This window comes from Phacochoerus africanus, chromosome 10 (genome assembly GCF_016906955.1).
Source record: "Phacochoerus africanus isolate WHEZ1 chromosome 10, ROS_Pafr_v1, whole genome shotgun sequence".
Lineage (NCBI taxonomy): Eukaryota > Metazoa > Chordata > Mammalia > Artiodactyla > Suidae > Phacochoerus > Phacochoerus africanus.
In genome coordinates this window covers 101,831,124-101,844,060 of record NC_062553.1, presented here as the reverse complement: position 1 = coordinate 101,844,060, position 12,937 = coordinate 101,831,124, and the positions used below count along the sequence as shown (strand labels likewise).

Genomic DNA, 12,937 nt, shown 5'->3' with positions numbered 1-12,937 from the left:
CTAGTCAGTTTATCTCAAGCAGCATTTCCTGTTATGGAGGATTCCTTCCTCAACTCTTCTGTTTCAAAGTCACAAACTAGTACCTTTTCTGAATGTATGTGTAACATGCTAATTTTTTATAATTACGTAGAAGACTCTGAATTGAAAATGTTTGGGTTTGTTAAATCTTTGTCAAATGATAAGGGTAGACAAATACATTAGAGCCCTAGCTTCCAAATACATGTCTACTTTTTAGAAATCTGTTGTTCTTTAGACTCTTATCGTTATAATATTGATTAAAATTGATTATGAAAATAATAGAAATAATTGCCATTTTTTTCCCTGTGCCTTGTACTGCTAAGTGTTTTTTGATATATGTTGTCATTTAATCTTTGGATCTATTCTGTGAGACTGGTTATGATAACCCTATTTTACAGATGAAGAAGCAGGCAAGTGACCCCAGAAAGGTTAAGTAACTTGTCCAGTGTGAAATAATGATTCTTATTAAACCACCCTTCTTCAGCTCTTTGTTTGCCATTTGGATCATTTATATACTTGTATTTTCTCACAGTATACTTGAATAGTACAAATTTGGTTTTACCTATGGCCTATTGGATAGTAGTATTTTTTTTTTAGTGCCACACCCATGGCATATGGAAGTTCCCAGGCTGGGGTCGAATTGGAACTGCAGCTGCTGGTCTACATCACGGCCATTGCAACACTGAATCTGAGCCACATCTGCGACTTTCACCACAGCTCATGGCAATTCTGGATCCTCAACTCACTGAGTGAGTCCAGAGATTGAACCCAGATCCTTACCCCACTGAGCTGGTCCAGGTGTCCAACCCGTCTTCTCATGGATACTAGTCAGGTTTTAACCCACTGAGCCACAATGGGAACTCCAATAATACAAGGTTATAACACTGATTTTAGTCGCTTATCAGAGGTAATTTTATTTGAATAACATGTCATCATTATTCTTTCTTTTTCCTCGTATAGAGATTGTTTATGGAAGTTTTTCTTCCCACCTGATTATCAAGTTCTGAAAGTTTCTGAAATTGCACAGCCTGGAAGACCAAGACAAATCCTTGCTTTTGAACTACGAATGAATATTATTGCAGATGCTACAATTGACTTGCTGTTTACCAAAAATAGGGTAATTATAGAAATAACATGGTAGAAAACAGTGTTTAAAGAATTTATTTTCTTTTTTGGCCGCACCCACAGCACATGGAAGTTCCCAGGCACACCCACAGCAATGCCAGATCCTTAAACCACTGTACTGGGCTGAGGCTCGAACCTGTGCTGCCTCAGAGACAATGTTGGATCCTTAACCCATTGTGCCACAGTGGGAACTCCTAGTGTTTAAAATTTGAACATTATTTTCTGAATATTTTTCTAGTAACTAATCCTATGTTGATTCATTTTTATGAGCTTCCCCTGACCCCCACTCCTCATAACTGTATGTATGTTACTTTCATTAAGAGCTAAATAGTAGAAGGAAGTTCATTGATATTAATAAAGCTTCATACTGTGGTCTGATTCATTTTCTTCTTTATCTGGCTAAATTGTTTTAGTATATTTTTGGTATAAATTTGAAGTTTTGCTCTTAGGAACTTTTAATACCTATTTAATATTAGTGATTAAGTTTTATCTGTGAAAATAACTGAAAAGTAAAGATAACTGTCTCCTATAAATTAATTTTTTCATTTGGTAGGAAACAAATGCTGTACATGTGAATGTAGGAGCTGGCTCATATTTAGAAATTAATATTCCAATGACAGTTGAGGAAAATGGTAAGCTGCAATGAGTATTTTTATGTTTTAAATGCTTAGTAGGGGAATAATTAATATATAAATAATTGTTAATCCTTTTAGACTAAAATTAATGGAATTTTCTTTTCAGCTTTCTATTATAGTATGTAATTATTCATTCACCTAGAGAGAAAGGAAAAATATTTTAAGCTAGGTCTTATTATTCTGTACTTTCATTATACCTTCTCTTTTGTAAGATTGCACATAGTTTGCTGAGCATATGCTTTTCCTGTTAGTCTGTTGCTCTGTGAAAGCAAGTACTGCGTATTTCTTTTCATTGGTGTATACCTGGTGCCAAACCCATACCTGCACATGGTCCATGGGCAGAAATTACATGAATGACTAATAGGTTTTGTTTTATTTTCTCTTTTCTTTATGGCTGTACCCACAGCATATAGAAGTTCCTAGGCCAGGGATTGAATCTAAGCCTCAGATGCCACCTGAGCTCCAACTGTGACAAGGCTGGATCCTTTAACCCACTGTTTCAGTCCAAGGATTGAACCTGTGTCCCTGCAGCAATCCAGAGTAGCTGCAGCCAGCTTCTTAACCCACTGTGCCACAGTGGGAACTCCTGTGCTTTATTTTGGGTTATATTGTTAGTAGATTTTTGTTAGGGATTAAGCTGGGTATTTTGAATGAATAACTATTAAGAAAGCAGAACATTTCATATTTAAAATATTAAATAATGCCCTGATAACTGTCATTTCATCTGAGCTAAGGTGATCTAAGATCATTATACATTTGAATTTGGGGCTCTGATATGGGTTAATCAATAACATGATTAAATATTTTTTGTTAAATTTATTAAAATATTATATAGTTTTCCTCATTTCTCCTTCTTCCTATCCTCTTATTACTTTTGTAATTGAGAGCAGTTGAAATAAAATTATGCTTTATTTACTCACTTCCTTGAGAGTACAGAGAATAGTAACTTAACTCATAATTTTAAATCACTAACCAGCAATGTTACTATTGCTATGTATAGAGTAATTTTTATGTAATTCTTGGCTTTCTTTCCTTATTTCTGTCTTTCATCTTGTTGCAATGTTAAGAAAAAAGCAGGCAAAGGGGTTGACTAGATTCATTAATTTTTATAAAAAGTTAGCAGTTGAGTCTGCTTGCTTAGATAATTAATTGAAAAAGTGACTGAGAATGGCATAGTATGTCTTTTTGCTGTAACTTTGGGGCTATTTCGATAAAGAACTAAACCTTATTTTAACTACTTTTAAACTAATAACCATACTGAGTCTTGAGGTAGGTGCTTCAGATTTTCTAGAATTCAGAGCAGTCAGTTGGAAAGAAGCATTTTTTAGGTAATTCAGTTACTGATGTATAGGATCTATAATTCTATAGTGGAGAAGGCAGTTGGAGGTTGCACAAAATTGAGAATGGTTCAATTAAGGGAATGCAGCTACAATTTTGAAACGGATCATGCACATAGGAAATAATATTTGTGCAATTTTTTTTTTTTTTGTAGTGCAATTACTGGTGCACCAGGGTGAAGGGTCCATCTGAGGACTGAGGCATCAGCATTTTTTTTTTTAACAGTCTCACGAGCTTTTTTTATTGAAGTATAGTTGATTTACACTGTTGTGTTAATTTCTGCTATCCAGTAAAGCTAATCAGTTATATATATATATATATACACATATATATACACATATACATATACACACATATATACATATATATACACACTTTTTTATTTTATTTTTATCCCAAAGTTTAAAAAGAAATTTTTTATTACAGTTGATTTAGTGTTTTGTCAATTTCTGCTGTACAGCAAAGTGACCCAGTCATACATGTATATACATTCTTTTTCTCACATTATCGTCCATCATGTTTCATCACAAGTGATTAGATAAATAGTTCTCTGTGCTATACAGCAGGATCCCATTGCCCATCCGCTCCAAAAGCAACAGTTTTCATCTACTAACTCCAGACTCCTAATCCATCCCACTCCTTCCCCCCGGCAAACATGAGTCTATCCTACATGTCCATGATCTTTTCTGTTTTGTAGATAGATCATTTTACCATATTTTAGACTCCACATATAAGTGATATCACATGGGGTGTGTCTCTCTCTTTCTGACTGACTTCGCTCAGTATGAGAGTCTCCAATTCCATCCATGTTGCTCCATATAACAAGGCCCATAGCATTGGTGTTCATAAGAGTGCAATCCATCAAGAAGTGATGTACTCAGAACTTTTGTGCTTTTATTCAGAATGGGGCTGTGTTGTTTAGAAACTGTCATTGTATAAGGAGTAGTTGAAAATGATGAAAGTATGTACCCGTGAGTCAGTGAAAGACAAGACATGGAAGCTGTCTTAAATAGCTACACACTATCATTAGAAAATAGACTTGTAGTTTTGTATTGGAAAGCAAAATCAGAATAGACACTGTATGATAATGTATCTTTTTTCCATCAGAGCTGACCCAAATGAGAAAAGTTACCTATTAGATAATATATTGTAGATTATTGGGGTGTATTTAAACAATGACTGATCACCATTTTTAATGGATTCCTTCTTTGAGTGGTGGGGGGAGTTGTTTCTAGTCCAGATTTTTAATTATATAAATATTTTTTTAGGTTCTTAATTTTTATGTTTTCACTTCTTTTAGGTTATACTCCTGCAATTAAAGGACAACTCTTACATGTTGATGCCACCACCAGCATGCAATACAGGACTCTTTTAGAAGCAGAAATGCTAGCAGTAAGTATATGATATGCATATGTATATACATAAAACACAAATTTGGTTTTAATTTTTTAATATAAAATTTTAATGGTCTAAAGTCATTAGATGGTCTGTCTTCTCATTCAAGAACCAGCAGATGCTCTTGACCATCTTGGGGGAAGAGGAGTAGATTGCCAGTGCTGTGGGCTCCCTTGAGCATCTCTCTGTTGCTCTTCTTTTTAGGAAATGAACATAAAGGAATGATACATGGGTTTTTGGTTTTTAAAAATGTGAAAGTCGTTAGAATATTATTTTAAAGTCCATCGTATGGCTAGATTAACTCTCTCTTATGCTATAAATAATTTCTTACTATATATTTTCTGTCCACACTGGGTTCTTTCTCAGGGCTTAATAATTCATTGACCCTATACTTGATAAATAAGGTAAAAGGAAGAAAATCTTATTGATACCGTGAATTACTCCACATTAGAAGCAAAATGAATATGAAAAGGCTCATGATGAAAATTGCAGATCAGGAAATCATGAATCAAGCAGATTTTTTTTTTGTCTCAAGGACAACAACAATAATAACAAAATTACTGTGTAGAATGGCTGTTATTTAAGGAGGATTCTTTTATATTAGATGGTACCATTAGGTCCTCAATTGTCTAAAAAAGCATATTTACACATGATATATGTAAAGAGGAAAAATTTGCAATTACCAATAATATATGAAATATTATAAATATATATTAAATTGACATATTTAGCATTTTAATGAATTCATAAGCTATTGCTGATAAAGCACTGTGCAGCAATGCTATACCTGGTCAGGGGTAGCTCTTGGCTTTGCAGAATTGCCAAGCTTTGGCAGGTGGAATACAGCACAAAGCACCATGTCAGATTTATAACTACTGTGCTGTTAAATGAGAGCTCAGGAGGCACTGGTGGTCAGCTCTCTGTGTGACAGTGCGCATTGCATTCTGCCTTCCCTTACCCTGAGCTTGTCACTTAACAGATTATGTAAAAGGAAGAATTAAGGTAGTTGGCTGTTGCTCTGTTTTGCTATAGCATCAAAACTGTAGCCTGATTTGTTCTTAAAGTTTTTTGGCTACATCATGGGTTAGTATTTCAATGATTTGGATGTAATATTAAAATCTCTAAGGGGCCTTCTGTTCAGCTTAGTAGGAAAATAAGTTTTAATTACCAGTTTGTGTGAATTCATTTCTAATGCTGTTCACATAATGTGTAGGAAAATAAGTTTTAATTACCAGTTTGTGTGAATTCATTCTAATGCTGTTCACACAATGTCACATTTTAAGCTCTAACCTTTTTACTTAACATGTGGTTTGCAGTTCCACATCAATGCCAGCTACCCCCGAATATGGAACATGCCACAGACATGGCAGTGTGAATTAGAGGTTTATAAAGCCACCTACCACTTCATCTTTGCACAGAAGAACTTCTTTACAGGTAATTTGCTAATAGGTATAAATACCATGAGATTTATCACAGTGAACTAGTTTATCTTCAGTGAGTTTTTCTTTCAGACACAACCTAGGGATTTGATGACATATTTCGTACTTTCTTACTTATACTTCTTTTGGGGCCAAGAATATCAAAGGAAAATTTTAAATATAGATATTTTTTGCTCTCTTCTAATGAACAAGGAAAATATGAACCCCAAATTGAGCTCAGAAGTAAGTGAAAGAACTCATCTTGTGTCAGTGTAGTGGGGAATAAGATGGGGAAGATGAATCCGCTTCTCTTCTTGAATTAGGCATCATCATGGCTTATTTACTTTTAATTATTATAATCCAGACAGTATATTCAGATAGCAAATATGTTACTTCTGTATTTGGAGTACCTCCTTCATTCCCTTCCATTAGCATGTGTCATTGAGTTGATGCTATCACTAATTGGAAAATCTTTTATTTTTTGCAGCTTATTGTAATAGCTACTCATTTTATGATTATCGAAACGTGGAGTTTTAGTCTCTGAATAACATAAATATAAGTAGCATTATTGAGCCTTCCTATAAAAAGTTTAACCCTACAGAGTTGGTCTGCATTTCCAGGATCAGTGCTATGCCAGAGATCCTAATATTGCTTGATTGATTGCTACATTTATCCATTCATCCATTCACCCACCCATTGTTTACAAGCATTCTGTGATGAGTACTATTAGATATTTGTGGGGATAGCAGTGATTAAGATATTTATAGGTTGTCATGTCCTACTTAATTAGCAGTATGATGTTGGCCAAATTGCCTAATAGTTTGAATTTCAGATTCTTTATTTTTTTATTTATTTTGTCTTTTGTCTTTTGTTGTTGTTGTTGTTGTTGTTGTTGTTGTTGCTATTGCTATTTCTTGGGCCGCTCCCGCGGCATATGGAGGTTCCCAGGCTAGGGGTCCAATTGGAGCTGTAGCCACCGGCCTACGCCAGAGCCACAGCAACGCAGGATCCGAGCCGCATCTGCGACCTACACCACAGCTCACGGCAACACCGGATCGTTAACCCACTAAGCAAGGGCAGGGACCGAACCCGCAACCTCATGGTTCCTAGTCGGATTTGTTAACCACTACGCCACGACGGGAACTCCAGATTATTTATGAAAGGAGGGTTAACAATTTCTAACCTAATTTTGCTATTGTTAGAGTTTTGGCCTTTTGTAATAATGCCATTACTACAATACGTTTAATCATTACTCTTTTATATTTTTTTTTTTTGCTTTGATCAGGAGCCTTATCTTGGGGATTAGATAGAATGATTCCTATATTTTTGGAGTTTATATTTCTTTCCAAAGCTCAAGTCAGAGGCCCAGTAGTAAAAACTTTGACAGAGTCCCTGACAAGTTAAGCTTTTGTCAGTGAAGCTGAACATTTAATGAGTAGTACATAATTCAGATTTATGAAAAAATAGCTAAAATTTATAGTGTGTATTAGTGTCTGTCTCTTTGCTAAGAAGGTTCACATATTAAGTCATTGAATACTCATGATAACTCGCAGGGGTAAATTTATTTTCATTATGCTTATTTTAGAGGTGAGGAAAGTGAGTTACGGGATGGTCAAGCAAGTTTTCCAGGGTTACATGGCTAATACATTGGTCAAGCTAGGATTCCAACCCAAGGAGTCTGGCTCAAGAATCTGCTTTTGTATAGATAACTTCTTTGCATAGCCTTTTCTTTCTCACTTAAGATTTTGTTGTTTCTAACTTTGCTAATTTTTTAAAATATATTTCAGTTTTTCTTTTTTTGTCCATAAATTTAAAATTATTTATTTAAACTTAACCCAGCATTTTTAAGCATTCAATCCTCCAGAATTTCCCAGTCTGACTTTATTAGTGCTAAGAATAGTTGGAGTAGAAGTATAAATTTCTCAAGATTTAAACTTTTAGACTTTAAACTTTTTGTTTAGATTTAATATTGTAATAAACAGCAAGTACACATTTCCTAAATTACAATCGTTTTCCTAAATTATTTTCTTTCTCTAACGGTAATCTTTATGCTATTGAAATTCACTGTTTTTAGTTGTTTTTTTCCCTAAAATTTACTTGGAGAAATTTTAAGAATATAGAAAGGTAAAAAACTTTTAAGTTCTCATCTCCTAGATTTTTTTTTTCCCTTTTTTTAGGGCTGCACCTGTGGCACATGGAAGTTCCCAGGCTAGGGGTTGAATAGGATCTGCAGCTGCAAGCCTACCCACAGCAGCTTCACATCTGAGCTACATCTGTGACCTACACCACAGCTTATGGCAACGCCAGATCCTTAACCCACTGAGCGAAGCCAGGGATCAAACCCACATCTTCATGGATACTAGTTAGGTTTGCAATCTGCTGAGCCCTAACGGGAATTCCCCTCATCTCCTAGGTTTAATAGTTGTTAACATTTAGAAAAACTGCTTCCAGAATCTTTCTGGAGTCCTTTAAAAACTTATTTCTAAAAAAGTTACAATCAGAAAATGATACTAGTTTAGCCTCAGAGAGAATGTACTTGGTGATAGTGTTTGAATTTCTTTTCTCAGTTTGTTTTTTGCCTTTTGGGGGCTATGCCTGCAGCATTTGGAAGTACCCAGACTAGGGGTCAAATCAGAGCTGAAGCCGCTGGCCTATACCACAGCCGCAGCAACACCAGATCCGAGCCTATGCCACAGCTCATGGTAACACCAGATCCTTAACCCACTGAGAGAGGCCGGGGATTGAACCTGCAACCTCATGGTTCCTAGTCGGATTGGTTTCTACTGCGCCACAACGGGAACTCTCTTCTCCTGTTAACTTAATTATAAAGTGAGTTGTAGATGAGTTTTTTGTTTTTTGTTTTTACCAGAATAACATTTAGATTACCACCTTCACAACTTTTAAAACTGTTCTTGAAATGAGTAAGGCAGTCATCAAGAAAGTGTTTTCTTTTTCTAATAAATTTTTTTGGTGAGACCATCTGGTAATGAGAGCAGCTTTTGGTTTAAAGAGAAATACATATTGGAAATAGTTTTTGAGGTTCTTAGTAAAAATATTTTGTTACAGTAATTTTTAATATTTATCAATAAAGATGTTATATAAGCTGATAGGAAAACTGTTGCAGATTATGTTCAAATTTTAGATGTTATTAAAAAACTAATAAGCCTTGTTAAAATAGAAATTAGCTAATAACTTCAAAATTACATTGTTTTCTTTAGATGCTTAGTAGATTATTTGAACTTGTGTTTATTTTACTAGTAGTTTTTTACATAGTAGAAGTGTAAAGTAGATAAACACAACCAATGTAAGTTGAGTCGCTTATGATAGTGATTCAAAACAAATATAAACCATGATCTCAACCCTCAGAAAACTTAGGGGGCTATTGCTTATGGTCATTTCTTTATCAGTCTCCACTATATTGGCATGTGCACTAGATTTAGATAAATGAAATAGTATATTACAGCGTGTATTGACTGTAGAGCCTATGGTTTCTCTAAAGCGTCATGCTGTTGTTAAAGACGATTAGAGTTTTCCTTCAGCAAAGAGGTTACCAGAGAGTGTGTTTATTTTAGATAAAAGTTGAGAACCAAAAATGTTTATGAGGAGAAAAGTGAGAACATGTTTGATGAGTGATGAATTTGTATTGTGCAGTTGGGTAATTCCAGATAACTTTTGGGCATCTCCCAGGTGCTGAACACTGTTAAAGAATAAAGTTAGATAGTAAGCATGTAGTCAGGTCAGTTAGGTAGGATGACATGTAGAAGTAAAAGTTTAGAAGTAAGCGTAGATACTATAAGGTATGATGAACTACTGTGATTACTTATTAAATGAAATAATACATTTAAAGTAACATTGAGAAGTGGAATTTCCCTTTGTCTTGTCTTAAAACAGGTTAATAGCCATATGCCTTTTATTTTTGGTATAGTAAAACCTACATCTTACTAATTTATTATTGAAATTTGATATTAAATGTATTATTTTGCCATTTTATCAGGAGAGGAATTTCTCTCTAATATATGTGCACAAGTTTCTGTACATTGCAGCTGTATTTTAAATGAGTTCATGTGATATTTGACTTCTGATTTCATCACTGAATCTAATATTTTTCAGCTTAAAGATATCCTTTAAAATTCAAAGACAACTACTTTATTTAATTATTTTTGCCTATTATTTTCCTTAGAATATCTTCAATAGTAAGTGCTATTATTTCTTGAGCACTTGTGCACCTTGTGGCAGTTTCTGTGCTAAAACTTCACAAGTGTCATCTGAATTTTCAGAATAAGTTTGTGAAATTGTCCCTGTTTTGTAAAAGAGAAAACTTACAGCATTTAAGTCATTTGTTGAAGATTACATAACTTATAAAATGATAAAGCCAGAATTTAAACCCAGGACCATCTGGTGTCAGTTTGTGCTGTAGTAATAGTACTTTCAGTTGTTTCTATTTCTCAAAAACAAAAGTTCTGATTTCCCGTACATAGGATTGTGTTATATGCTGTGAATATACAAAGATGAGCTTGACATCTCTCTGAGGAGACCATTTCTTATATGCTATTGCTGGTAGTATACAATGCATGCAAATGATTTGAATGCCAGAAGGAAAAGTAAAGGAAAGCACTATGGTAGAACATAGCTAACATCTTTATTTAAAAAAAAAAATTTTTGTTTTATTGAAGTATTGTTAATTCACACTAAAATCTTTATATAAAGAGCTTTTGCCTGGTGAGGTTAAAAAAATTAAGGTACAAAAAGATAAGCAGACTAAGTATCTGAACACAATTTTAAAAGGCAACACTTAAACCATATAGATCAGCAGTACAGTAAATCAGCAATCAACAAAGATGATTGACTCTTATTCTCAGAAGGCCAAGTTTTTGTTTTGTTCACATTGTATCCCCAGAATCTAAAACAAAGTCTGGCACACAGGCATTTTGTACGTATTTGTTTGTGAATAAAACAACATGAAAAAATTTAAAAAATATAAAAAATGAACAAATGAAAAAATGTTCAACCCTACTTGTAATTAAGAAATTCAGTTAAACTGAGATATCATTTTTTATCAATACCCCCCACCAAAAAAAAAAAAAAAAAAGGGAAAGGGAGAGAGGTAGAAAGGAATAGACTTCAGGAGTAGGTGCAGTGAAGTAGATAATTGACCATACATTTCTAGTAGGAGCATAAATGGATTCACAACTCTTAGAAAGCAGATATTTAATTTATAATAGCCTTGATAAAATTCATAAATTTGTACCTGGCAGATTTACTTTTGGAATCTATCCTGACAAAATAATCCTGAATATGCAATGAAAATATACATGGTAACATTATATATAACAAAATTTGAAAGAGTCTAAATATCCTAGTACAGTAAATGGTTAAGTATATCTTAGCAAATCTCTTTAGTGACCTATTATTAAAATTTTTGTTAATGTGTATGAAATAGCATGGAAAATTGAGTTCAATGAAAAAATATATGTATATATGTAAAGTATGTGTATCCGGAATAGTATAAATATATATATAAAAAAACTGGAATGAGATATATCCACAATATTAGATATTTGGGTAGCAGAATATCAGGTGATTTTTTTTTTCTCTTATATCTTCTAAAGTTTCTTTAAAAACATAATAGGTCTGTGAAATGCATTGAAATTTTCTTCTTTGGAACTCTTGATTAGTAAACATATTTACTCTCAAATCATTTAGCTACGTCTTAATTACTTTTTATATTTCAGTATAAAAGGTCCTTTTAGTTACAATAGAAAACTTCACTTTTGGTGTTAGAATATTTGTATTTCATCTTCTAAATTTCAGTTAATTTTACATTCTGTCTCCCACCCCAACAATTTTAGATTTAATTCAAGACTGGTCAAGTGATAGTGCTCCTGACATATTTTCATTTGTTCCGTATACATGGAATTTTAAAATAATGTTTCATCAATTTGAAATGATTTGGGCAGCTAATCAACACAATTGGATTGACTGTTCCACTAAACAACAGGAAAATGGTAAGTACTTAGAAATCATTAAGAATCCTGTTCATTAAGACAAATACCAAACAAAGAAACTTTGTATTGATTTTACAGTTTTAATAGATACTAGAAGATCTTTTTTCCATTGTGTTGTGAGATTCTCAAAGAACTGTTTTAGAATTTGTATTGTACTAAGCATATGAAATTTAATTTTGTTCAGGTGTATATTTAAGGAGGTTTTTATTTAAAAATTTTTTGAAATTAAATTTTTTTCTTTTTTTGCAGTGTACCTGGCAGCCTGTGGGGAAACACTAAACATTGATTTCTCTTTGCCTTTTACGGACTTTGTTCCAGCTACTTGTAATACCAAGTTCTCTTTAAGAGTATGTATAATTGGATACATTGTTTATTACACAAGGTTTATTAATAAGTTTGATTTCCCAATGCTTATCTTTTTTTTTTTTTGGTCTTTTTTTGCTATTTCTTGGGCTGCTCCCACGGAATATGGAGGTTCCCAGGCTAGGGGTCTAATCGGAGCTGTGGCCACCGGCCTTCACCAGAGCCACAGCAACTCGGGATCCGAGCCGCGTCTGCAACCTACACCACAGCTCACAGCAACGCCGGATCGTTAACCCACTGAGCAAGGGCAGGGACTGAACCCGCAACCTCACGGTTCCTAGTCGGATTCGTTAACCACTGCGCCAGGACGGGAACTCCTCTTTCTTTTTTTTTTTTTTTCTCTCTTCTTTTTAAGGCCTCACCTGTGGCACATGGAAGTTCCCAGGCTAGGTGTCGGATTGGAGCTGCAGCTGCAGGCCTACTCCACAGCCATAGCAACTCTGGATCTGAGCTGTGTCTGTGGCCTTTGGCTCAGCTTGTAGCAACCCTGGATCCTTAACCCACTGAGTGAGTCCAGGGATTAAACCTGCCTTCTCACGGACACTATATCGGGTTCTTAACATGCTGAACCACAATGGGAACTCCCCCAATGCTTATCTTTACTCTTTCCTGCCCACCCTGTTGCCACCCTGAAATATTT

The 12,937-nt window shown here is 34.4% G+C and overlaps 1 protein-coding gene across 11 annotated transcripts in view; it reads left to right on the top strand.

Annotated features, from left to right (window-relative positions):
• The window catches only part of BLTP1 (bridge-like lipid transfer protein family member 1), a 198,236-nt gene that overhangs the window by 35,914 nt on the left and 149,385 nt on the right, over positions 1-12,937 (top strand). For 10 of the 11 annotated variants that reach the window (XM_047751650.1, XM_047751649.1, XM_047751654.1 and 7 more), the window contains 6 exons: positions 979-1,135; positions 1,697-1,775; positions 4,417-4,508; positions 5,828-5,945; positions 11,779-11,934; positions 12,184-12,281. In XM_047751650.1, coding sequence (XP_047607606.1) covers positions 979-1,135; positions 1,697-1,775; positions 4,417-4,508; positions 5,828-5,945; positions 11,779-11,934; positions 12,184-12,281 — 700 coding nt within the window. The remainder of the gene's footprint in view (positions 1-978; positions 1,136-1,696; positions 1,776-4,416; positions 4,509-5,827; positions 5,946-11,778; positions 11,935-12,183; positions 12,282-12,937) is intronic. The other variant, XM_047751658.1, reaches the window with a different exon arrangement.